Here is a 25,676-nt window from a genome sequence, read left to right on the forward strand (position 1 = left end):
TCATTCCTCCTACTGTTGTTGTCTCTCTTTCTCCATGCAGTGCCTTGCCATCTGGCCTGCTCCTGCCTGGCCGTTTTATGCCGCCCCCCCCCCCCGGTGTTGTCTTCGGGCCGGCTCCCTCTTCCTCAGTGCTGCAGTGCACAAAGCCATGGGCAGCGGCTCCTCGCGTGTCCCGCGCCTCCTCTGGAAGCCTTCCCTCTGACATTGTGATGTCAGAGAGAAAGCTTCCGGTTCAGGCATAGGATGCGCGTAGGAGCCTCTGCCTAGGGCCTTGTGCACTGCAGCACTGAGGAAGAAGGAGCCGGCCCGAAGAAAATGCCGCATCGATCCTATAATTTGAATCCAGTTGCAGCAAAGGGAAGTCCAGTGAACTGTACTGACCTATCAATCTACCGGGTTCCCGATTGTGAGGGGCAGATATGACAGACATGGTGAAGTTTTTCTATATATATAATCTGTTTCTATTTTATATATGTATTCTGTTTCTGTTTCATCTGGTGCTTATCAGATGTTTATGCAATAAAATATCATATTACTCTGATGCTTTCTTTGGATGTTACTATTGCACGGTTCACAGTCCCGTCACCCTATTGCACACCCTTGTTAGATAAATATGTGGTATTACACTTACATTTATACGGAATCTATCCTCTTTCAACTTTAGAGGGTGCCCTTTCGTTCTCACTACCTTGGAGAGTGTGAACAGTCTGTCTTTATCTACTAGGTCTATTCCCTTCAGTATTTTGAATGTTTCGATCATGTCTTTTCAAGGGAGAAGAGGCCCATTTTCTCCAATCTCTCACTATACGGCAACTCTTCCAGCCCCTTAACCATTTTAGTCGCTCTTCTCTGGACCTTTTCAAGTAGTACCGCGTTCTTCTTTGTGTATGGCGATCAGTGCTGGATGCAGTATTCCAGGTGAGGTCGCACCATGGCCCGGTACAGCAGCATGATAACCTTCTTCTATCTGTTCTTGATCCCCTTCTTTAGGTGACGGGACTAAATCGCGCCAGACAACGGCGCGCAGACAACTGAGCGCTAGGTTGATGGCGCGCCGAAGAAAAGCACTATTTTAAAGGGCTCCGACAGGGGGCGTGGGGGGGAAACCCCTCCACTTTACTTAACAGACATCGCGCTGGCGTTGTGGGTGGCTTGGGGGGTTTTAACCCCCCACATTATACTTAAAACTGAACTTTTCCCCCTAAAAAACAGGCAAAAAGTTTGGTTTCAAGTATAATGAGGGGGGTTACAACCCCCCAAACCCCCCACAACACCAGTGTGATGTCTGTTAAGTAAAATAGGGGGGTTCCCCACCAACACCCCCTGTCGGAACCCTTTAAAATAGTGCTTTTCTTCGGCGCGCCGTCAACCTTGCGCTTAGTTGTCTGCGCGCCGTTGTTTCGTGCGATTTTGTCTATGAACCCTTCTTTATCATTCCTAGCATTCTGTTCACAATTTTTGCTGCCGAAGCACATTGTGCAGACGGCTTCATTGACTTGTCGATCAGAACTCCTGAGTCTCTTTCCTGGGAGGTCTCTCCAAGTACTGTCCCAGACATCCTGTATTCGTGCATGAGATTTTTGTTACCGACATGCAACACTTTGCACTTATCCAAGTTGAATCTCATTTACCATGTTGATGCCCATTTCTCAAGCTTGATTATGTCACTTTGTAGATCTTCGCAGTCCCCCTGTGTTTTCACTATTCTGAATAACTTCGTATCATCTGCAAATTTAATCACCTCGCTCGTCGTACCAATGTCCAGATCGTTTATAAAGATGTTGAAGAGCACAAGTCCAAGCACCAAGTCCTGCGGTACCCCGCTAGTGACGTTCTTCCAGTCTTAGTATTGTCCATTTACCCTCACTCTTTGTTTCCTATGCTCCAGCCAGTTTTTAATCCACGTGAGTAATTCACCCTCGATTCCATAGCTTGCAATTTTCCGAAGTAGTCGTTCATGTGGAACCTTGTTGAACGCTTTCTGAAAATCCAAATATACAATGTCGATCAGGTTGTCCTTGTCTATCCGCCTCAAAGAAGTGCAGCAAGATCGTCAGGCAAGATCTGCCTTTGCTGAAACTGTGCTGGCTGGTCCTCATTAAACCGTGTCCATCATGGTGATCAATGATGCAGTCCTTTATCAACTCCTCTACCATCTTTCCTGGTACCGAGGTCAGACTCACTGGTCTGTAGTTTCCCGGATCTCCCCTTGAACCTTTTTTGAAGATCGGTGTAACATTCGCCACCTTCCAGTCTTCCGGAATCTTTCCCGATTTGATCGACAGATTGGCTATTAGTTGAAGCAATTTAGCCACAGCCTCTTTCAATTCCTTGATGACCCTCGGATGGATGCTATCCGGTCCCGGGATTTATCGCTCTTAAACCTATCAGTCTGCCTGCATACCTCTTCTAGACTGACGGTCAACCCTGTCAGTTTCCCGTCTTTGTTTCCAGCATATAGCCTGATGGGTTCCGGTATGTTGTGTATATCCTCTTCGGTAAATACAGATGCAAAAAATGTGTTCAGTTTGCTGTGATTTCTTTGTCCTCCTTTAGCACTCCCTTTATTCCATGGTCATCCAACAGTCCCACCGCTTCCTTCATTAAGGTCATTTCCCCTTAATATATCGAAAGAATGGCTTGAAGTTTTTCGCATCCTTGGCTATTTTTTCCTCATAGTCTCTTTTGGCCCCTTTTACCGTCTTATGGCACCTACTTTGATGTAGCTTTAACCACTGCGCCACACTCTCCCTGTGATACAGGGCAATAGTTGCCAAAGTGTGTTAATGACATGGCTGCTAACATAGAATGCAGTAAATTAGACTTTTTGGAGGGGTATATTTTGACTGTTCTGGATTATTTACCATTAGCAATCGGTGTATGTTAATACCACCCCCATTAACTGCAAGATGGTCTTCCTGCTCCAACATGAAATTCCCCCCTTCGGTGTTTAACATAGCAATTAACTCACACTTAACATGGTGTACTTTCTGTTATTAACTGTTAATGTGGAGCTCCAACACTTATCAATCAGTTAACAGGGCCTTAATAGGCCTCATTGACATTAATAGGGCTTGTGTGTTAAACAAGATTCTTTTAAATTAATTTATGTAAGTTTGTATCAAAATGTGTCTTCAAAATCGTGCAGTAGCTTATTGTTTGTAAGATGGGCTTAAGCAAATCTTTTATTGTAATAAAACTAATTACTTTATTAATATTTGTTTATTTATAACTGCTTTAATGAATGAACCTGTGCTCATAGTTCATGAGAAGGGTTTTTTTTTTGTTTTCGCAGAAGGGTTTTTTCCCCCCCCCCTTACATTGCCTTGACTGGATGGTCTCTTATCTGCTATCATTTACTGTATATATATGTTCTTATCCCAGGACAAGCAGGCAGCCTATTCTCACATATGGGTGACTTCACCGACGGAGCCCGGATGCGGACAGCCTCGCAAGCAGACTTGCTTGTAGAAACGTAGAAGTTTTGAGTCAGCCACACCGCGCATGTGCGAGTGACTTCCCGTCCAGCGCAGGGCGAGTCTCCTCAGTTCTCAGTTTTCTGCGGAGCCAAGAAGTCCGTCTTTGACTCTCTGCGTTTAACTTTGTTATTTTGTGCCTTCTCTCACCGCAGTTTGTGTTTATTTTCTACACAAATCGCTGTGTTCTTTTCTTTATTTCTAGTTAAAAAAAAAAATCTTATTTTATTTTCTTCCGTTCGACTGGCAGGGCAGGCTGCTCGGCCGCAGCCCACGGGCTTCGACTTCGCTGCGGCTACTTTTCCTCCTATGTCCCGGCCAGCAATGAGCTTCAAGAAGTGCAGCCAGTGTCAGTGTGCGATTTCCTTCACGGACCCACATCGTTGGTGTCTCAAGTGCCTTGGGCCAGACCATCAACTGAAGTCGTGCGAGCGCTGGGCTACTCTTCAACCTCGAGCCCTTAAATGTCATCGGATTTTAGTGGAGAAGCTTTTCAGGATGGACTCTTCAGTCACACCCTCGTCTTCAAAAGCGGCTTCGGTTTCACCTTCTACCGAGGGTCCTCCTATCTCCATGACTCCGACCTTGAGCCTCATCAAACCTTCCTCGTTTGCGGCGGCTCTTTCCTCGAGTACACCTGCTGTATCTTCCCCTTGGATCCTCAGGTCAGATAGTTCAGCAGAAAGTTCCAGCGGTGGTCCTCAAGCTTGCTAAGACTTCCAAGTTGAAGCACGTTTCCATTGCCACTTTGGAACCTCCAGCCGTAGCAGGTGGTCCGATTTCAGATGCGGATCCATCCTTGCTGGCTTCCTTCCAGACCATGTTAGAGCAGCAATTTGTTCAGTTCCTAACCAAAATGGGACCGAAGCTGGCTACTGTAATCCAGCCTGGGCATTCTGCAGACTCCTGCAAGTTCGAGCCTCTTCCTATGCCTTGGGCTGAAGCTTTACACTCTATGCAGGGAGCAGAGTCTTTGCGAGTGTCTGGTCTGACATCTATGCACTCTAAGCAAGGAGTAGATTCTTTGCAACTGCCTCGACAGGAAATCTCACACTCCATACAATGAGCAGAGTCTTTGGGGAGTGCCTCGAGATTCTTCCACCAAGCCTCCTGAGCTTCGATCTACAGCTTCTAGCCCTATTCATTCCTTGGTAGCCACGTCTGCTTCCATCTCTGGGGCGAAGTCTCCACGATCCTCGAGACCTGCTTCCAGACACCACTCTCGTCGTTGATCGAGGCCTTCCTCAAGGCATACCTCCAGGCATAGCTCTTCTTCCAAAGCGTCCTTCTTCAACTAAGCCTCGATCTACACCTTCCAGCTCTACCAGACCACTGACTCCTCGATTGAGGTCTCTGCTTCCAAACTTCGAGGACTCGGTGGCTTTTATTGCTTCGTCCAAGTCTCTTTATTCTTTTGATGACTATTTTCCCTTCGAGGATTCATCTTTGACCCAGGCTGTCTCGAGGTCCTCGAGTCCCTCTCGAGGCAGGGCATTAGCGGATCAGCTATCTTTCTCTTTCGCCAGATGGCTTCTGACCTAGAACTTCAATTGGATGCTGGTTCTAAATACTCTAAGGAGTACCTCAAAGTCATGCATCTTCCTCAACCTCCTGCAGAATCACTTAAGCTTCCCCTTCACAAGCTTTTGTCTCGGACTTTTACACAATGCCTGGAGACTCCTTATGCAATTCCTGCTGTTCCAGGCAAATTGGACTCTAGGTATAAAACTATGCATTGCAAAGGATTTGAGAATTTGCAGTTGTCTCACCAATCCCTGCTTGTGGAGTCCTCCTTGAAAAGATCCCATCCTTCCAAAGTTTATGCTACCGTTCCTCCTGGAAGGGAATGGAAAACCATGGACAAGTTTGGACGTCGCCTTTACCAAAATGCTATGATGTCCTCCAAAGTCCTCAATTATAATTTTCATTTTGTCACTTATTTCAAGTTCCTCATGGATCTTCTTCCTAAATTTCTCAGCTATTTAGATTTTCAAGATGTCATAGCTACTCTGTCACAACTCAGATTACATCTTCTCCAGACTTCTTATGATGCCTTCGAGTTGTCTGCCAGGGTGACTGCTTGTTCTGTAGCAATGCGCCGCCTGGCCTGGCTTCGCACCATTGACATGGACCGCTTGGTTAATATTCCTTGTGCAGGCAATGATGTCTTCAATGAATCTATCGAGGCAGCCACCAAAAAATTGTCTGAACATGAAAAATCTTTTTGCTTCCATTTTCAGACCAAAGCCTAAGCCAGCTCCTGCCAAGCCTGCACAACCTCCTCCAATTTTCCAGAGGCGTTTTGCTCCGAGAGTGGCTCCTTACACTTATCTACCTCCCAAGAAACAGCAGAATCAAAAGCAACAGAAATCTCAACCTTCTGCTGCACCTAAAGCTGTGCAGCCTTTTTGACTGTTTAAAACAGAGCATAATCTCCACCGTTCTATCTCTGTCCTCTCTTCTCCCATTGGAGGTCGTCTCCATCATTTTTATCACCGATGGGAGACAATTACATCCGACCTCTGGATGCTGTCAATCATCAGGGAAGGATACTGTCTTCATTTCACTCAGGTTCCATCAGAGCTTCCTCTAAGAGAGTATCCTTCCAGTCCATCCCAGACCGCCCTTCTTCTTCAGGAAGCTCAAGCTCTGTTTCGTCTCCGTGCCATCGAACCAGTTCCTTTGGACCAGCAGAACAGGGGTTTTTACTCCCGTTACTTCCTTGTTCCGAAGAAGATGGGCGATCTGCGACCCATTCTAGATCTCAGGGCTCAACAAATTTTTGGTCAAATAAAAATTTTGCATGTTGTCCCTGGCATCCCTGTATCCCCTTCTAGATCAGAACGACTGGTTATGCTCTCTGGATCTCAAGGAGGCTTATACTCGTATTCCCATTCATCCAGCCTCCCGTCAATATCTCACATTTCGGGTTGGGAATCTGAATTATCAATACAGATTACTGCCCTTTGGCCTGGCTTTATCTCCCAGAGAGTTCACCAAGTGCCTGGTAGTGGTAGCAGCAGCTCTAAGGAACCATGGTCTTCAGGTTTTTCCCTAACTAGACGACTGGCTCATCAAGGATTCCACATCTCAGGGGGTTATTGTAGCGAACCAACGGATTACGTGGTTCCTACAAAGTTTGGGATTCAAAATCAACTTTCCCAAATCCCAACTTCAGCCCTCTCAGAATCTACAATACATCGGAGCTGTTCTGGACACTATCCAACTCAGAGCATTCCTTCCGCAACATCTGGAAGCTCTCCTTCAACTCTGTCATGTAGCGTCTTCCCACTCTTCAATCAAGTTTCAAGTTTCAAGTTTAATAATAATTTGATTAATCGCTTAATCTAAATTCTAAGCGATGTACATAATAATAAAATTACAAAATAAGGGGAATAATCCAATAAATAACAAAACTAAGACTAACGAGACTATTGACAAATTTAACGAAACTAGGAACTTAAGGTAGGAGATGGATAAGAGTTACAATTTGTTTAAAAGTTATAGAAACAAATAAGGGAGATACATAAGGAGAGGGAAGATAAAAATTACTTCAATAAAATTATAGAGAAAAAATAAAATTAGTTAGAAGACTAAATGACTAATTTACAAAGGTATCTTTAAAGAGAAAGCTCTTTAGTTTACCCTTGAATTTTTCTATATTGGGTTCTTCCCTTAAGTGGCTAGGGAGAGAATTCCAAGTTTGGGGGGCCGTGACTGAAAAAATCAATTGTTGTCTAGTATTAATAATTCTAAGGGAAGGAATTATCAGCAAATGCTGTTCAGCGGATCTTAATGTTCTATTGGAAGTGTATGGAATTAGTAACTTGTAAATGAAAGCCGGAGTTTTAAAAAGAAGGGATTTAAATGTGAGCAGACATAGTTTATATGTTACCCGATGAGCAATTGGAAGCCAGTGCGCTTTCTTAAGAAGGGGTGTTACGCGATCAAACTTCTTAGCTTTGAAAATCTCAGCGAGACACATGATGGTACTATTAGATCACATGGCCTCCACAGTACACATGACTCCTTTTGCCAGACTTCACCTCAGAATTCCTCAGTGGACTCTGGCATCTCAGTCTTGCAACCCACTTTTTCGACACATTGCAGTCACTCCTTCCTTGATACAGTCTCTCCGCTGATGGATGCTCTCTTCAATTCTCTCCAGAGGCTTGCTGTTTCAAATGCTCCCCCATCAGAAGGTCCTCACAACAGATTCCTCAACCTACCCTTGGGGCGCTCATCTCGATGGTCTCCGTACTCAAGGCCACTGGACCAGTACGGATCGTCAGTCTCACATCAATCTGTTGGAACTCAGAGCGATTTTCAATGCTCTCAAAGCTTTTCATCTTCACGACCAGGTGGTCCTCATTCAGACGGACAATCAAGTCGCCATGTACTATATCAACAAACAGGGGGGGGGGGATCTTCCTCCCTTTGTCGAGAAGCTCTGAAGGTTTGGGACTGGACAATCTGCCACAACACCTTCCTCAAAGCTATCTACATTCAAGGGGCGAAAAATTGCTTGGCGGACAACTTGAGTCATCTTCTGCAACCTCAAGAATGGACACTCAATTCCTCGCCTCTTCACCACATTTTTTCACAGTGGTGAACGCCTCAAATAGATCTACACCTATTGAGGAAATTTGCAAAACTGCTACCTGGTCCTTGGTTCATACTTTCACCTCTCACTATTGTCTGGATGTTTTCTCCAGACGGGATGGCCATTTTAGCCAGAGGGCATTACAAAATTTATTCTCCTAAGTTGCCAACGCTCCCACCATCCCATTCTGGTTAGCTTGGAGGTCACCCATATGTGAGAATAGGCTGCCTGCTTGTCCTGGGATAAAGCACAGTTACTTACCGTAATAGTTGTTATTCAGGGACAGCAAGCAGCTATTCTCACAACCCACCCACCTCCCCTGGTTGGCTTCTCTGCTAGCTATATGAACTGAGGAGATTCGCCCTGCGCTGGACGGGAAGGCACTCGCACATGCGCGGTACGGCTGACTCGAAACTTATATGCTTCTACAAGCAAGTCTGCTTGCGAGTCTGTCCGCATCCGGGCTCCGTCGGTGACGTCGCCCATATGTGAGAATAGCTGCTTGCTGTCCCTGGACTGTTATGGTAAGTAACTGTGCTATATATGCATATAGCAAAAATATTATCTAAAAATAGGAGATGTGATAACCTGGTGCTTGTCTTGGTGACTGCATTCAAAAAATAATTGGCTAGAGTTGCTACCATTTCTGTGCATTATTTTAACCACAGGTACAAATGTTAGGCAAATTTTATTTTCTAATAAGAAATGTTAATGATATTAATGCACACTATCATATGCATGAATATTAATAACTGGGTAAATATGTGATATCCATAGTATAATTGTTTATCAGATGAGATAATGTCTGAAGAAATATTGTATTCATGTCTTCCCTTTGTTTTTATTTCAGGTACTATTGTAAATGGCCTTGTGAACGTTGGTATATCCACCATTGAGAAGAGGTATGACTTGAACAGCTCCCTCACAGGAGTGGTGTCTTCCAGCTATGATATTGCATTCTGTGTTTTGTCACTTTTTGTATCTTACCGTGGCCAACGAGGGCACAAACCGAGATGGCTTGCGTTTTCAGCATTCATGATTGGACTAGGAGCAATCATCTTTTCCTTGCCACACTTCACGAGTGGATTATATGAATATGGAGCTGAATTTAAAGGTAAGCTGTTTGTCAAGTTTCAAGTTTTATTGATATTTGATTAATCGCTTATTCAATTTGTTAAGCGATGTACAATCATATAAAAAGAAAATAGGTTACAGAAAAAAAACTAACAAAGTAACATGAATCTTACAAATAAAACAAATATGAATTGGGGAGGAAAGGAGGGAAAAGTTACAATTCTTTCTTAGAGGGAATGAACAAAGAAAGATAAAACAAGAGGAAGGGGAGAGAATTAAAAGCCTGAAACATTCTATCATGTCTAAAACTTAAATATTTGAAGGCATCTTTAAAAAGATAAGTTTTTAAGGATTTTTTAAAAGAAGTAAGGTCCTTTTCGTCTTTAATATATTAAGGTAATGAGTTCCACAGTTGAGGACCCATTACAGAAAACATATCGTGTCTTCTGGTGCCTACTATTTTCAGAGATTCTGGGAGGTCGACCGAAGAGGACTCCCCCCATCTCTCATTCTGTGCCTAGAAATATCTTCTTTATTGAATAAGTGCCATGGTGTCTTACTTCCCTGCCAAGCCATGATTATTTTGATATTTCACTGGAGTTGAGATTCGTGACTGTCCTTGACAAGGTAGGGTCCTTCCTTGAGTTGGGAAGAGTCCAGGAGGGGCTGTTATCAGGGGAACCTAATCTCAAGGAGTGGATTCTACCTTGGAGAAGGGTAAAGTGGGAGTTCTGTCCTCCCAAAGGTCCATCTTGGGGGAGAAGGGTAATGGTCAGTTTTAGTTTATTTTTGGAGGAGGAGGGGGTTTCAACCTCAGAAAAAAGTAGTGGTATCAACTTAGATGACACGAATGGAAGTTTTGAACATTTTGTGACCTATGTTAGGCCTATCATGGGTGTTGGAACGGGGGGCTGTGGCCTCCCCCAAAATTGGGAATGGCTCTGCTCCCCTACCTACCTCCTCTTTTAGCTGATCTAATTTTATTTTTTTGGTGTGTAGTGTGTTATTCTTTCCTCTCCCCTCCTCCTCAAGCTAGACCCTGCGGTTCAACACCTCCCAACTCCCCCACACCTGCTCCCCAGTTGTTATTTTAAATCTTCAGGCAACCACAGCGTCAACAAGTTCAGCCTTCTGCTGTTGGCCTGCCCCAGAAGTCTTCATTCAGCAGCGACTTCCTGTTTCTGCCTAGGTGGGCTGCTATTGAATGAAGGGCTCCGAGGCAGGCTGAAGGCTAAACTTGTTAATGCTTGGTTGCTTGCTGCCCGAAGATTTAAAATAACAGCGACTGGGGAGGAGGTGTGGGGGAGTTGGGAGCTGAAAAAGATGTCATGTTGCAGGGTCCTACTGTGGCAGGGGTGGGGGGGAGAAGAAGAAGATATGCTACACCAGTGTAGCCTTGCTGGTCAGGTTTTCAAGCTATCCACAATGAATATAAATGAAAGACATTTGCATATAACGGAGGCACTGTATGCAAATCAAGTTTATGCAAATTCAATGTGGATATCCTGAAAAATTGACTGGCAAGGGGGGTACTCCAATATTGTTTGTGTGTGCAGAGACCGGTACGGTGTCTTCATTTGAATTCATTACACTTTATTGTGGTGTATCATTCAATATAGTCTGCATCACTCAAGTAATTGAATATTTTGAACAAAGCTTCTGAGGCGGGCCATATTGGCCGAAACACATGCGTGTCGAGCCACTGCACAGACTTTATATGACTGTTGAATAAACTGCACACCAATACTTCTACATATCTCCACTGTGGTTTTGTTTGCCTCTTTGGGTTTGCCATGAATAGAGAACCGCTATGAAATCAGAAGGATGTGGAACTTGATGGATCACCCTGGTCTTCATACTGCTCTGTACAACTTTTATATTTGTGTTCATGTCTAGAAAAACCTGACTTCAATCACCAAAAGCTTTAGTTATGTGTTCTCAGAGATGGTTACATTTCTTTAGCTCCAAGTTTCTAAGTTTGTCTTATTTAATATACTGCCCATCGACAATGCCTTCTGAACAGTTCACACGCTAATCAGATACTCTAAGGCCCAAATTCTATAAATGGCACTGGGTTTAATTGTCTTTAAATGATGTAATAATTGATTGCATTGTTTAAAAGCAATTAAAATGTCATTAAACAAATATAGTGCCACCACAAACAGTGCTGGAACTGCAACTTTGGAGTAGAGAGTTGTGTGGGGACAGAAATCAAACCCGTCCCTGGTAGAATCGAACCCGTCCCCGCTGGAATCAAATCCGCCCCCCCCTGTCCCTGTAAACTTGAGAAGTAGTTATTTCATTTAATTATTCTACTGAATTAAAGGCTCTGGTAGAGACCCATTTACAAATAAGCAAATATACTTTATTAATTTGGAAATATTAATTGGGAAAAATACATACTTTGTAAACGGGTTTCTTCCAGAGCCTCTAATGTAAATATAAATATAAATACTCAGCTGATGAGGACTCCCAAGATGTCAGCTGAGGACTTCCTCTGCAGTTGGCCGGGGGTCCCTTTTGCGAAGCTTAGCCGGCAGCAGTAGCATCCCTGAGTCACAGATGCTGGCACCTCAGTGGCTCATGGATGCTGCCAGCGACTGTTGTGCTTGGTGGAGGGGAGTTCTGGCATCTCTAGAGGAGGTCCTCTGCTGGCGGTGTATGGGGATTCGCACCAGCCACAGCAAGGGTCAGCAACAGTAGAAATAAACCCAGAAATGCATTTCCTTTTCTTTTGAACACAATACAAAGACATCTGCTATATACCCTTCCCAAAGCTGACATGTTTTAGTCAATAAATTCCGTGTTTTACCTTTGTTGTCTCGAGACTTATTTTTCCATCAAGTTGGTACCAGTTTCTTTTTTCCGTTTTCCCATCTTCTGTAAATCCTTCTGTTGCTGTCCACCCACGCCCAATTCTCCCTTTCTATTCTGCCCGAAAACAAATGTAGACTAAAGACAGAATGAATGTCTTTACACTGTGAATGACATAAGAATCACATCATACAAGTAAAACAATATGAGAACCTAAAGCTGTGAATGAAATGAATTATGCGTGAGAGCAACATCATACATGAAAATCAGTAAAGACAGACTTAGAACTCATAGCAGGCACTTTAAAATATCAATTTAAAACTAAACAGTCATAACAATAAAGAGCCCATACAACAGGAATAAATTATGCATAGGAATCACATCATCCATAAAAATCAACAAGAGCAGAGTTAAAACATAGCAGGAACATTTAGATACCAAAAAATGGACAGTCATAACAGGGAAAAAATTATACCAGGCATAAAAAAAAATCACATCAAACATGAAAATCAATAAGAGCTGACTTAAAACTCATGGCAATCCCGTTTAAATACTGATAAGAAATAGACAGTCATAACAGAAAAATTCATACATTAGGAATAAAAATATGTGACGATCATGTTGAGAGCTAAATGCACTAAGCCTTAACCATAAGAACTGATGTAAAAGAACAGCTGTGGAAGGCTTTAAAATCAATAAGCAAATTGCAGCATTCATAGAGCTTGTGGTGGACCTCTAAAGGTATGAATCGCATCGAAAGAAAACTAAAGAAGTTCATTCCAAGACGTGACTCGCTCCAATAAAAAATGAAGAAATGCAATGGCATATGCTGAACTAGCACCAACCCCCCCCCAAAAAAAACTAGAGGGGTTGAAAGTTACCACTAGTTAAAAATTAATCCAGATAAAAGCAGGGGTTGTAATAGTAGCAAGGTAAAATAGCATTGTTCACAATAGCCTCTAATTTACTAGTCGCTGTAAATTAACATCACACAAAAATAAATCTCCTTACCAAAGACTCTGTAGAAGTAATTTGAATAGCATGGTTGCAGCGTCTCTTTTGCTGCTAACTTAAAACTCATCAGCTGATTTTTTCTTCGTTCTGGTGTCCAATCAAAAGTCAGCTTCTTTGGAGCCTTTGGTAGGGATATTAGAAAGCATTGTTCTGAGAAGATCCCTGCACACTGCACGTGACTGACGCAAAGCCTTCCCTCCGGGGAAAGACTTCTGGGTCAGCTATGTGTGGCATGCTGCAGGCAGGAAAAGAAGATGAGTGGACCTTTCAGCTCGAGCAGCGCTGCCTCCAACCCCGCGGGATCCCCTGACCCGAGGGGGCGTCCCCATGGGATTCACACGACCTGAAGGGGGAACCCACGGGATCCCCATGGTCCCCGTTCTGTGCAGCTCTCTATTTTGGAGGCGCCTATCAGTGCCTAAGGGTAAAATAGGTTTGCTTAACCAGAAGTACCCTTAGGCGTTGGTAGGCACCTCCATAGTCACGATTCTCATCAAAGATAGGCTCCGGAAATATAGGCCTTGAAAACCCTAGCCAGCATTTCCAGTGCCTCTCTGACATAGCTGCGATTCTATAAACAGTGCCGATGCATGATTGACACGCAATTATCCCACTTTTGTGGGTGGATGCAGACTGCGGCACCATTTATAGAATCTGGACCTAGCTGTCCCAGCAGGCTCACAATCTAGAACACAATAGCCTTACTGGGTCAGATCAATGGTCCAAGCCCAGTAGCCTGTCCTGACGGTGGCTAATCCAGGTCACTAGTATTTGGCAAAAATCCAAGGAGTAGCAACATTCCATGCTACTGATCCATGGCAAGAAGTGGCTTCCCCCCATGTCTTTCTCTAATTATGGTACCTTGGAAATGAGATATTATAGTAAAAATTCCTGTTTAAGCAGTGTACATTGTGGTATATTTGGATGCTTCATAAGGTTCTGCACTGAACAGCCTTCATGGATATATTGAAATCTGAATTTTACATGGAGAAAAATTAAGGCACATAAAGGCCATATGGCCTATCCAGTCTGCATATCTCTTCCTCTCCCTTAAAGATTCTGCGCACTTTTCCCAGGCTTTCTTGAATTCAGATGCAATTCTCATCTTCACCACCTCTAAGAATTATCACCCTTTCTGTGAAGAAGTATTTCTTCAGGTTCCTTCTGTCCCCTTTCATATTCATCCTATGCCCCTCTCATTCCAGCGCTTCTTTGCAATTGAAAGAGATTTGTCTCCTGCGCATTTATGCCAAATAGGTATTTAAACATCTCTATCTTATCTTCCCCTCTCCTGCCTTTCTTCTAAAGTATACATATTGATCTTTGTCACAATTTGCTTTATGACAAAGACCACTAACCATTTTAGTAGCCGCCCTCTGGACCAACTCCTTTCTGCTTATATTTTTTTTAAGGTGTGGTTTCCAGAATTGTACACAGTATTCTAAATGAGGTCTCACCGGAGTTTTAAACAGGGGCATCATTGCCACCTCTTTTTCTGCTGACCATTCCTCTCTACACTCAAGCATTTTATTAGTTTTGCTGTCATCTTTTTTACCTGTTTGGCAATCTTAAGATCATCACATACTATCACACCTATCACACCTATGTCCCACTCATCATTCACTTCCTAAACTATACTGGGCCCTACAGGTTTTTGCAGCCCAAATGTACAAAGGGGTGCTGAAAAGTTCTCAGCCCAACCAACTTCCTAAATTCTGAGTTCTATTTTGCCATTGTAGTTAAAAAGAGTGTTATTTTATTTTGCAAAGTATCAATTTGCAGAATTGTAATGCTAAGTTTTGACATTGTTAAAGATCATTGATTGAACCATGTCAATGAAGTGTGGAACTCTGAGCCGTCATGAAGTTCTTATTTCTGCAGAAGAAAACTTCAAAGGAAATCCCTGAATGTATGACAAATACCCATCTACAATGAAGAATTGTTATCCCCACTCCTCTTCAACGTCTATGTCAGACCAGTACCCGAAATCACTGCAAAATACCAAATCAAAATCCACTCATTCGCAGACGGTATACAGCTCTACCTTCCCTTAGGCCAACACCAAGATGCACAAATCATAAAACTCCATAGCTGTCCAACTGAAATAAAGAACTGGATGACTACAAATAAACTACAACTTAATGCCTCAAAGACTGAACTCCTCTGGATACACAAGACACCTGCACATACCCCCGCCCATCCTTTTCCTGGGGAAACGATACACTTACAGCTAAAGATAACGTCTGCAGCCTAGGAGTGATCCTGGACTCAAATCTATCACTCTCAAATTACGTATCAAGCTTAGTGTCTTCATCCTTCTACTACCTCCGTCAACTGAAGTGCATCTGTCCCTACTTTTCAGAAACCGATTTTGCCCAACTACTGCATGCGTTTGTATTATCCAGCTTAGACTATTGCAACGCACTACTAGTGGGCTTACCCACAAAAAAACCTCTCCCGCCTCCAAGGTGTACAAAATGCAGCCATTCATTTCCTGAAAAACCTAGGCTTCTGAGACCATGTCACCCCAGCACTAACATCCAAGCATTGGTTACCTGTTCAAAAACGCTGCACCTTTAAAGCCTTGGTCCTAACCTTCAAGACCTTCCACAAGCTGACACTGAACTACATGACATCAAAACTACAAATTTACATCCCAAACAGATAACTGAGATCTCAAACAGAGAGACGACTCACACTACCACCTGGTCGTTCACTCAAAACTGAAATAGTCCACAAAAGGTCTTATTCACAGTTTATACCCAGATTCTGGCACATCATCCCCACTCCATTAGATCGCTAGACAATCTATGGAACTTCAAGAAGGCCATGAAAACTTTCCTCTTCACAAATCCAGCTCCTTAATGTCCAATGCTACTCACAGGACCTAAACTGCCAACCACCAATCATGTACTCGCTTACAACACTAAAACTTTAGTACAATTATGTTATTACATTACATTATATTGATGTCTTCTATCCCGCCAATACCTTTCAGTTCTAGGTGGTTATGTTCTGTTAGTACAGAGAATGCTGTCCTAAATCTATACTGTGCCATGTAATATCTTTTATGAATGCCGCAAATGTCTTTCAATAATTTTGTCCTTCTATACTGTGGGGGGGGGGGGGGAGGATGGGCTAAATAAATAAATAAATAAAAGAAGTGGTGCGCAAACTTTCAGCATGGAGATTTTGCGACCGAAGATTCAGCAAGGTCTGGGAGGCCTTGAACGGTATCAACTCCTGAAATTGGTGACTATGTTCATGACCTGATTTTGACAGATGGCAAATATTGGCTAAAACAATTGCTGAGGCACTACGGATATCCAGGGAATGTGTTGGGTGGATAATCCATGAGCAGAAGCTGTCAGCCAAGTGGGTACCCAAATGTTTGAATGCTGATGAGAAACGACATCGAGTGGACACTTCTAAATTGATTTTGAGCATTTTCAGTGAGCTGGCTCCAACCTTTTGGAATGACTAGTTACTGTTGATGAAACATGGTTTAAGCCACTATGATCCCAAGACAAAACAGTCCATGCAATGGCAGCACTCAGGTTCTCCAAGGCCAAAGAAATTCAAGACCCAAAAGTCAGTAGGAAAGGTCATAGTCACAGTGGTTTGGGATCAGGAAGGTATTGCAATGACTGACTATCTTCCAAGGGGCGAAAGAGTTAATGCAGAATATTACTGTAACTTGCTGTGCCAATTAAAGGAGGCATGGAAAGAAAAAAAGGAGAGGGAGTCTGCAGAAAAGAGTTCTCACAAGGCTGGCAAATGATGGTAGTTTAGACACAGAACTATGAAAAAGGCTTTGTTGAAATCTAAATACACCACATCTAACACTCTCCCTTGATACAAGTCTCTTGTTACCCAGTTAAAGAAATTTAATCAAATTTGTCTGACAAAACCTGCCTTGAATCTTATAATCTGTTGGAATCCAGAAACAACATTATTCTCAGTTTTAACAGAAGTTAGGTTGATAAGTTAGGTTCCTAACCTCTTCATTACCTTCTGCTTTTTTTTTTTTTTTAATATTCTTTATTCATTTTCAAAATTACATTAAGTGTTAAATATATTCATTCAGATTAACATTAACTACATCACTTACAAACAATCATTGATATATTACATAAAAACATATCCCTTCCCTTTTCCCACCCCACCCACCCTTATATTCCATTATCATATAAAACATGTAATAATAAAATTCCCCTCTCCCTACCCCTTAAATCGATAAGTATAAGGGAAACAATTTTAAATTAATCTTTACAATACTTTGTTAATGGTTTCCACACATCCTGAAACTTCTTAAAGTATCCCCGTTGCAATGCAATAAACCTTTCCATTTTATAAATATGGCATAAAGAGTTCCACCAGAAGTTATAATTTAATCTCCTCCAATCCTTCCAATTATATGTAATTTGCTGAATGGCAACACCGGTCATTATAAGTAGTACTTGTACTTGTACTTGTTTGAGATTCTGATAAAAGTATCAGGACTAACTGAATCCTAATAAATTGTACTCTTAGGGGCTTAGCACTGGAAAATTTAGTGTGGGGCTCTGTTTGCCCCTTCAATTCCGAAAAGTGGCTTTTGCTAAAAGATTTGAATTGTTTTGTATGTTGGAGGGAAGCAGATTGAAGGATATAGAAGATTGAATGTTTCAAATTTATTCAATATGGAAAGTAATGGACAATATTAAAGCTTACATAAAGGTACTTATGGACACAGTATAAGAAGGTTTTTATATATTTAATGGTATGTCTTGAATCTGTTTATTAAAAATAAAAAAAAAGATAACACATAAGCTTGATTATTATATTGTAATCATATGTTTAATAAATGAATAATATGAACAGATATATTTAGTATATGAGGGTTTAGAGATGGGAAAACTCTATTGGTAGAGAATTTGAAGCTTGATTTACTTATTAATGTTATTTCTTTTCTCATTTCAATTTGCTATGAAAGATTGAAATATTATGATGTTAGTTTATAAAAAAAAAAAAAAAAAGGAATTTATTACAGAAAACAAATCTAAATATTAAATTATTCTCAGTTTTAGGGGGTGGAACTAGGAAGCAGAGTATGATATATGATTGGGATATATATAATGAGAATATTAAAATCTTTTAAATTATGGACAGTTTGAGATATTTTAAAGAAGAAATAGTAATATATGATGCTTATGGGGGAGGAGGGGGGTTTGCTGGGTTGTTCCTATGACTTCAAGTTATCGAAATATAAGTGGGGGAGGGATAAGGGTGGGAGTAGGGAAGGTGTTTTGGGGTATTATGAATATATTTTATAAAACATTAAGGGATGGGAGGGATTTGATAAATAATAAATTAAGGGAAAGTTGTGGTATAAGGGGAAGGTATGATATAAGGGAATATTTTAATAGTTTGAAATTTTTTATTTGAAAGCATATTTAATTGTTATAAATGCATAAATGGAACTTAAAATTTTTTCATTAAATGTTAATGGTTTAAACCATCCAATTAAGAAAAAGAAAACACTTATTTTTAAAAGAAAAAAGTATAGATATATGTTTCATTCAAGAGACTCATTTGTCAGCTTTAGAGTCTCAAAAACTAAAAGGTAGTTGAGTAAAGCATGTTTTTTATGCTCCAGCTGTAAAAAAAAAAAAAAGCAGGAGTTGCAATACTGATTAATAAAAGATGTAATGCAATTTTCAAATTAATTGCTGCTGATCCTTTAGGAAGGTGGTTGCATGTGTATATATTTCTGGGAAATACTACTATGGCGCTTTTCAATGTATATGCACCTAATTAGAACCAATTTGAATATATTAAATATTTGCAACAATTGCTGTTACCACTGGCTGCTGCTAATTTAGTAGTGGCTGGGGATTTTAATGCTGTTATGGATCCTATTATGGATAAAAAACCCAATAGAGTTATGAAATCATTAGGCTTAGATAATTTGGTACAAAATTGTGATTTGAAAGATATTTCATTTTAATGATCAGGAATTTTCGTTTTGCTCCCATGTTCATAAGTCTTTTTCAAGGATTGATTATATATTCGTTTCTAATACATTAGTTCAACAAGTAACACAAGCCCCCATAGATCCAATCATTTTGTCTGATCATGGTGGGGTATGGATTAAAATTAAGATAATTGATAAAGAAGATAGTAGACCTAAATGGAGATTTGATAATGCATTGCTGGTGGAACTGAATTTTTTTGAGGAAATACAAGTGAAAATGAATGATTATTTTCAAATTAATAATACAAAGGATATCTCTATAGAAACATTATGGGATGCTTTTAAGGCAACCATGAGAGGTCAAATTATTTCTTTTTTGGCATATCTTAAAAAACAAATTAAAAAACAATTTTATAGTTTGGAACAAGAGATAAAGATATTAGAGTCAAAATTAGTTGAGAAATGGGAATATTCTATATTACAAGATCTCATGAAAGCAAAAGGGAAACATAATGAGATTTCCTCTAAGTTGATTAGAAAAGATTTATTTTCTTAACAGGCATTGTATTATGGAAATTCAAATAAGGCGGGAAGATTATTGGCAAATTATCTAAAAGCAAAAAAACAAAAAACAAAAATAATGATGATTAAAGATGTAAAGGGGAATTGTTATTCTCAAATTGGACCGATTTTAAAACAATTTTTAAACTTTTATAAAAACCTATATTCTGAGCCTTATTTAGATAAAGAAAGGGATGGTTTGGAATTTTTAAAGTTAATTACGGGGCCGAAAATTCCTGAGCATATAAAAGAAAGTTTAGAAAAGCTGATATCATTAAATGAATTGCAAACAGCATTGAAGTCCCTTAGAGTTGGATCCGCTCAAGGTGGAGATGGTTATACTGTAGAGTTTTAGAAATCATTTCAAATTACCCTGTTACCATATTTATTAAATTTATATCGAACTCAATTTACTAAAGGTTGTATTATGGGTACCATGGCTGAATCATTACCTTTAGTTTTGCCAAAGCCAAATAAAGATCCCACACTGGTTTCAAATTACAGGCCTATTTTTTAAATTAATATTGATGGGAAAATTTTAGCTAAGATTTTGGCTATACGTTTGGCTAAAGCTCTCCCTTTTATTATTGGTATGCATCAAACAGGATTCGTTGCTCAAAGACATCCTTCTAACAACACTAGGCTTGCATTGCATATGTTAAATTTATCCAAAGCCTTAAAAGATCCAGTTTTTTCTGTATCACTTGATGCAGAAAAGGCTTTTGATCGTGTTGAATGGACCTTTATGTATCAAGCGATGGAATGGTTTGGTATCGGCTCAGGATTTATACAAATGGTTCAAGCATTGTATAGCTCTCCTATTGTTAAATTATATATTAACAATAATTTTTCAGAAGGTTTTAGGTTGCAAAGGGGGGTTAGACAAGGTTATCCCTTATCTCCTTTGCTTTTTGATATTGTATTGGAACCCTTGTTATTAGCCATTCAGCAGACAGAGGAGATACAGGGTATTCCTCATAAAGATCGGGAATATAAGATCTCGGCTTATGCGGATGATATATTGCTCTATTTGAGAAATCCTGAGTAAACCATTCCTTGTTTACTTGAAATAATTGAGAATTTTGGAAAATTTTCAGGATATAAAATAAATTGGAATAAATCAGAAATTCTTCCACTCAATGTTCATTGTACAAAAGGTTTGTTTGATTCTTTTCCCTTTCTTTGGAAAGAGGATGGAATAAAGTATTTAGGCATTTGGATTAAAAATACATTGGATGAAACAATGAAAATAAATGAAAAATCGTTATTACAGAAGGTTACGGAGATGTGTGAGCAATGGAATCCTTTACATATTTCATGGTGGGGGAGAGTCCAAACTATTAAAATGATGATTTTACCTGTGGTTTGTTATCAGATGGGAATGTTGCCGGTATATTTTCAAGGGTCCTTTTATAAAAAATTAAATAGTATTCTTTTAAAATTTATTTGGCTGGGTAAAACTCCTAGAGTGGCTTTGGTATCCTTACAAAGATCAATTTCGGAGGGAGGGGTAAATTTTCCAAATTTTTATAGTTATCATCAAGCCTATATTTTGCGCCAAGGTATGTATTGGGTCCTCCCAGAACTCATGGAAAAACTCCCTGACTGGTTGTGGTTAGAATGGCAACTCATGTCTCCGATACGTCTGTGCCATGTACTCGATATCAAAATGCCTAGCTATAGTAAAGATAATAGCATACTAGCAGATACATGGAAAACATTGCGACATGTAAGCAATTTAACAACTATTCCAATTCATAAATCTACAAAACAGTCTATATGGGTAAACTCCAAGATCCAAATTGGCGGAGAGAGACTAGTCTGGAAGCACTGGATGATAGTAGGAATACGAATATTGGATGACGTTATTTATAATGGTACTATGTTTGAATTTTTACAGTTGCAACATAAATTTGGTCTTAAAAATTTAGAAAATTTTAGATGGTTGCAACTGAAGCATGCCATTCAGGTGGGGTTCCCTGATTGGAAAAACCTTAACAAACATTATAGTTTGGAGTTTCTGTGTTTTCAGACAGACTTCTTGGGTCACCAGGCCGCCCAGTGGTACAAAGTGTTAAGTGGATTTAATAAAAAGAAATTAAAAACTGGTTTAAGAGATATTTGGAGCATTGAGATTAAGCATGAAATCACTGCATCTCAATGGCCACGAATTTGGTCTTGGAGGATGAAATGTACGGTGTCAGCATCTATGAGATTACTTTCTGCTTTTGTGAAGAGGACCACCTCCACCCTTCTTCAGTCCTCCGGAACCACTTTGTACTCTAGGTCATCTAGCGGAGCTGCCATAACTTCCTCAGTTCCTTCTGTACTCTCAAATGTATACCATCTGATGCAATCACTTTGTTCACCTTTAGTTTGGCTAGCTTCTCACAAACACAGTCCTCTGAAAAGTGTTCAGGGTCTACCGTTCCTATTTGTGTTTTGTCTTCTCTGGTACTGCTTCTGGCCCTTTAGCTGTGAACACACAACAGAAATATTTGCTAAGCAATTCAACCTTATCTGTATCAGCTTCTACAAATTCCTCCCCTTCACCTTTGAGTATCGCAATGAGTATCACTTTTGTACTTCCTCCTATCATTAACTTATCTAAAAACAAAAAGTCTTGTCTCCCCTTCCCCCCCATTTTATCATATTTGCTATTTTATTCTAAGTGCTTCTGGAAGTCTTGTACAAAACAGATGGAATAGTGACTCAATCGAGTGTCAAGATCCAAAATAAGGTTTGATTAAATAGTGCGGCCTTTTTTTTTTTTTTTTCCTATTCCTTTAGTATATCAGTAAAAGCTGATGTGTTCTTATTTAATGATCTACATTTTAAATGCCAGTACTGCAATTAAAAACAGTTGAAGATTTCTTTCTGCAATAGGACCTCAACATCTTTATAAACGATCTGGACATTGGTATGATGAATGAGGTGATTAAATTTGCAGACGATACGAAGTTATTCAGAGTAGTGAAGATACAGGGGGATTGCGAAGATCTGCAACGTGACATAATCTAGCTCGAGAAATGGGCATTGACATGGCAATTGAGGTTCAACGTGGATAAGTATAAAGTGATGCATATCGGAAACAATCTCATGCACGAATACAGGATGTCCGGGGCGGTACTTGGAGAGAACAAAAAAGGCGAACAGAATGCTAGGAATGATAAAGAAGGGGATCACGAACAGATTGGAGAAGGTTATCATGCCACTGTATCGGGCCATGGTGCGCCCTCACCTGGAGTACTGTGTCCAGCACTGATCGCCGTACATGAAGAAGGACATGGTACTACTTGAAAGGGTCCAGAGAAGGGCAACTAAAATGGTTAAGGGGCTGGAGGAGTTGCCGTACAGTGAGAGATTGGAGAAACTGGGCCTCTTCTCCCTTGAAAAGAGGAGACTGAGAGAAGAAGACATGATCGAAACATTCAAAATACTGAAGGGAATAGATTTAGTAGATAAAGACAGATTGTTCACCCTCTCCAAGGTAGGGAGAACGAGAGGGCACTCTCTAAAGTTGAAAGGGGATAGATTCCGTACGAATGTAAGGAAGTTCTTCTTCACCCAGAGAGTGGTAGAAAACTGGAAAGCCCTTCCAGAGTCTGTTATAGGGGATAACACCCTCTAGGGATTCAAGACAAAGTTGGACAAGTTCCTGCTAAACTGGAACATACGCAAGTGAGGCTAGACTCATTTAGAGCACTGGTCTTTGACCTGAGGGCCGCCACGTGAGCGGACTGCTGGGCACGCTGGACCACTGCTCTGACCCAGCAGTGGCAATTCTTATGTTCTGAGTTTTCTTTCTGCAATAGGACCTAGACATTTGAAGATTTGTGGTCATAGATGCATACTACTACTACTGCTATTAATTATTTCTGTAGTGCTACCAGACACAGGCAGTGATGTACAGAGTCACAAAGAGTAAGAAAACAGTCCCTGCTCAAAAGAGCTTACAATCTAAACAGCCAAGACAGACAAACAGGATGCCATGGATACAGTTAAGGGGAACGATTAATCAGGTGGCTGGGTTGGAGGGCAGAGGAGTAGGGTTAAGGATTGAAAGCTATATCAAAAAGGTGGGTTTTCAGTCTGCTTTTAAACAAGGGAAGGGGCATGACGGACAAACTTGGGTAATTTATTCCAGGCATAGGGGGCAGCTAGATGAAAGCAACTAAGTCTGGAATTGGCAGTGGAGGAGAAGGGTAACTTTAAGAGTGACTTATCTGAGGAACACCTCTCTGGGAGGTGTATAAGGAGAGAGAAGCGAGTAGAGATATTGAGGGGCATCAGATTGAATACATTTGTAGGTCAGTAATAAGATCTTAAATTGTATACGATGGCAGATAGGGAGCCAGTGAAGTGACTTAAGATCACACTGCAACAGAGCTTCAGAATCCCAGCTGCATAACTGCCTTTACCCTCCTACACTTATATAAATAATTTGAGGTAGAATCTACTGAGGCTCCTGTTTGCTCAAAGCGTTGCTTATTACAGCACACCTGTATTAGATGAACACTTGCATTCCTTGCAATCAAAACATTCCTTCATATGTGGTTTGGCTTCTTTGAGGAAGAGGAGTTTTTGGAATTGAAACTATTTGTGTTATGCAGCATACTTTAAAGACAGAGGATGTAAAGTGTAGTTACTTACCTGCAATTTAGGTACTTCATGGATAGCAGGATAAGTCAGCCACAAATGGAGGATGTCCCTGTCAGCGGTCCAGAGGTGCTACAGACTTGAAGCGGTCCAGAGGAAGGGGTTTGAACCAAAAGAAGCATGAGAAGAGACTGGAAGACCTAAATACGTATACTCTGGAGGAGAGGAGGGACAGGGGAGATATGAAACAGACGATTAAATACTTGAAAGGTATTAATATAGAAAAAAAGGTTTGGAAGTAGAGATCGCATCTATTTCATATCCTAAGTGAGACCTCAGGAAGGAGCCTATTGATCAAAACATTATTAGAGGTGCTGTAGAGCCATTTCTTTTATGACTGGATGAGCTATATTTATCTTTTTTTTTTTTTGTTATTTAAATTTATGCAGAAATAAATGGCTAGATTGAACCTAATGACTTTTTTTTTAATGCATTTCCCTTTTTTAAACCTCTATACCATTTGAAAGAGGGCGCATATCTAATTATTCACTTCTAGAATTAGATACTTCTTAAATTTAGTAAAAATATTCTGGCACAAGTGTCAAACCTTAAAAAAGGAAGTCAAATTGAGCATTGGAAAATAATAATAAATAATAATTAACTAATAAAAATAGTACACATTTAATTTTCCCTACCACCAAATTTGGGGTAGGCTAGGTTTGTCTCACTGAGATGGGAGTTTTGGTCCTACCCTCTGCTGGGGTCCACATTGTGGAGGGTCCAGTCTGGGGGGATGGATGAGGGTAGGGACCCCTATTGGGTGAGGAGCTGTTCCTGTGGTGTCAGATGGCAATGAGCCTGAGGGGGGAGTGTGAGGGTGACCAACCATGCCTAACTAATTGGTCCAGGGTGCCTGTGTCCGTTGCCTCATTTTCTGTGCCCTGAAGTGGAAGAGGAGGAGAAGCAGTGCCTGTGCCTTCTGTGATGACTTCTCCTGCTGTGGTGGCTGTGCTATGAAGCTCGGGACCTTGATGATCTAGAAGCTCCTCTTGGGTCCTCCTTTTACAAGGTGCGGGTGTCTTCTGGGTCCTAGCTGCCCTGCTGAGTGCTGTGCTTCGAGCCTTCTGTGCAGGGGAAGTCTCTGATGCTCACTGGAGTTCCCTTCTCCCTTCAGGGAGGCATGGTTCTCTAGGTCATGTCATCGCTGATGCGGCTGGGAGAGCCCCGTTGGCTTTCTGCAATTTCCATGGAAGAGGGAGGGGAATTTGCTCTGATTGGCTGCTGGAGCTTTTCAATATGGCTGGTCTCCAGGGCTGTAGAGGTAAGGGTCAATGGTGGCTGGGCTTCTTTGGGCAGCGTGAGTGCAAGGGCCAAGTCTGGTGCTGCTGCATCAGAATTGACTGGAGAGGGAGTTGTGTAGAGGGGTGAGGGCTGCACCGGTCGGGAGTCTGTAGTATTGGGCAGTTTGTGCGATCGGGTTGTGGCAGAAGAGAGCCTTTCTTGGTTGTGGGGGTTGCAGGGGATTCCCAGGGGTTCCTTACCAGGGTAATCCCGTTGGGTGCCAATAGAGCAGTCTTTG

General features: G+C 41.1%; 1 protein-coding gene across 2 annotated transcripts in view; it reads left to right on the top strand.

Annotated features, from left to right (window-relative positions):
- Positions 1 to 25,676, top strand: part of SLCO4C1 (solute carrier organic anion transporter family member 4C1) — a 154,559-nt gene that overhangs the window by 16,702 nt on the left and 112,181 nt on the right. For both annotated transcript variants that reach the window (XM_033929185.1, XM_033929186.1), the window contains exon 2: positions 8,930 to 9,193. In XM_033929185.1, the coding sequence (XP_033785076.1) occupies positions 8,930 to 9,193 (264 nt within the window). The remainder of the gene's footprint in view (positions 1 to 8,929; positions 9,194 to 25,676) is intronic.

Source organism: Geotrypetes seraphini, chromosome 1, assembly GCF_902459505.1.
Source record: "Geotrypetes seraphini chromosome 1, aGeoSer1.1, whole genome shotgun sequence".
In the NCBI taxonomy this organism is placed as follows: Eukaryota; Metazoa; Chordata; class Amphibia; order Gymnophiona; family Dermophiidae; genus Geotrypetes; species Geotrypetes seraphini.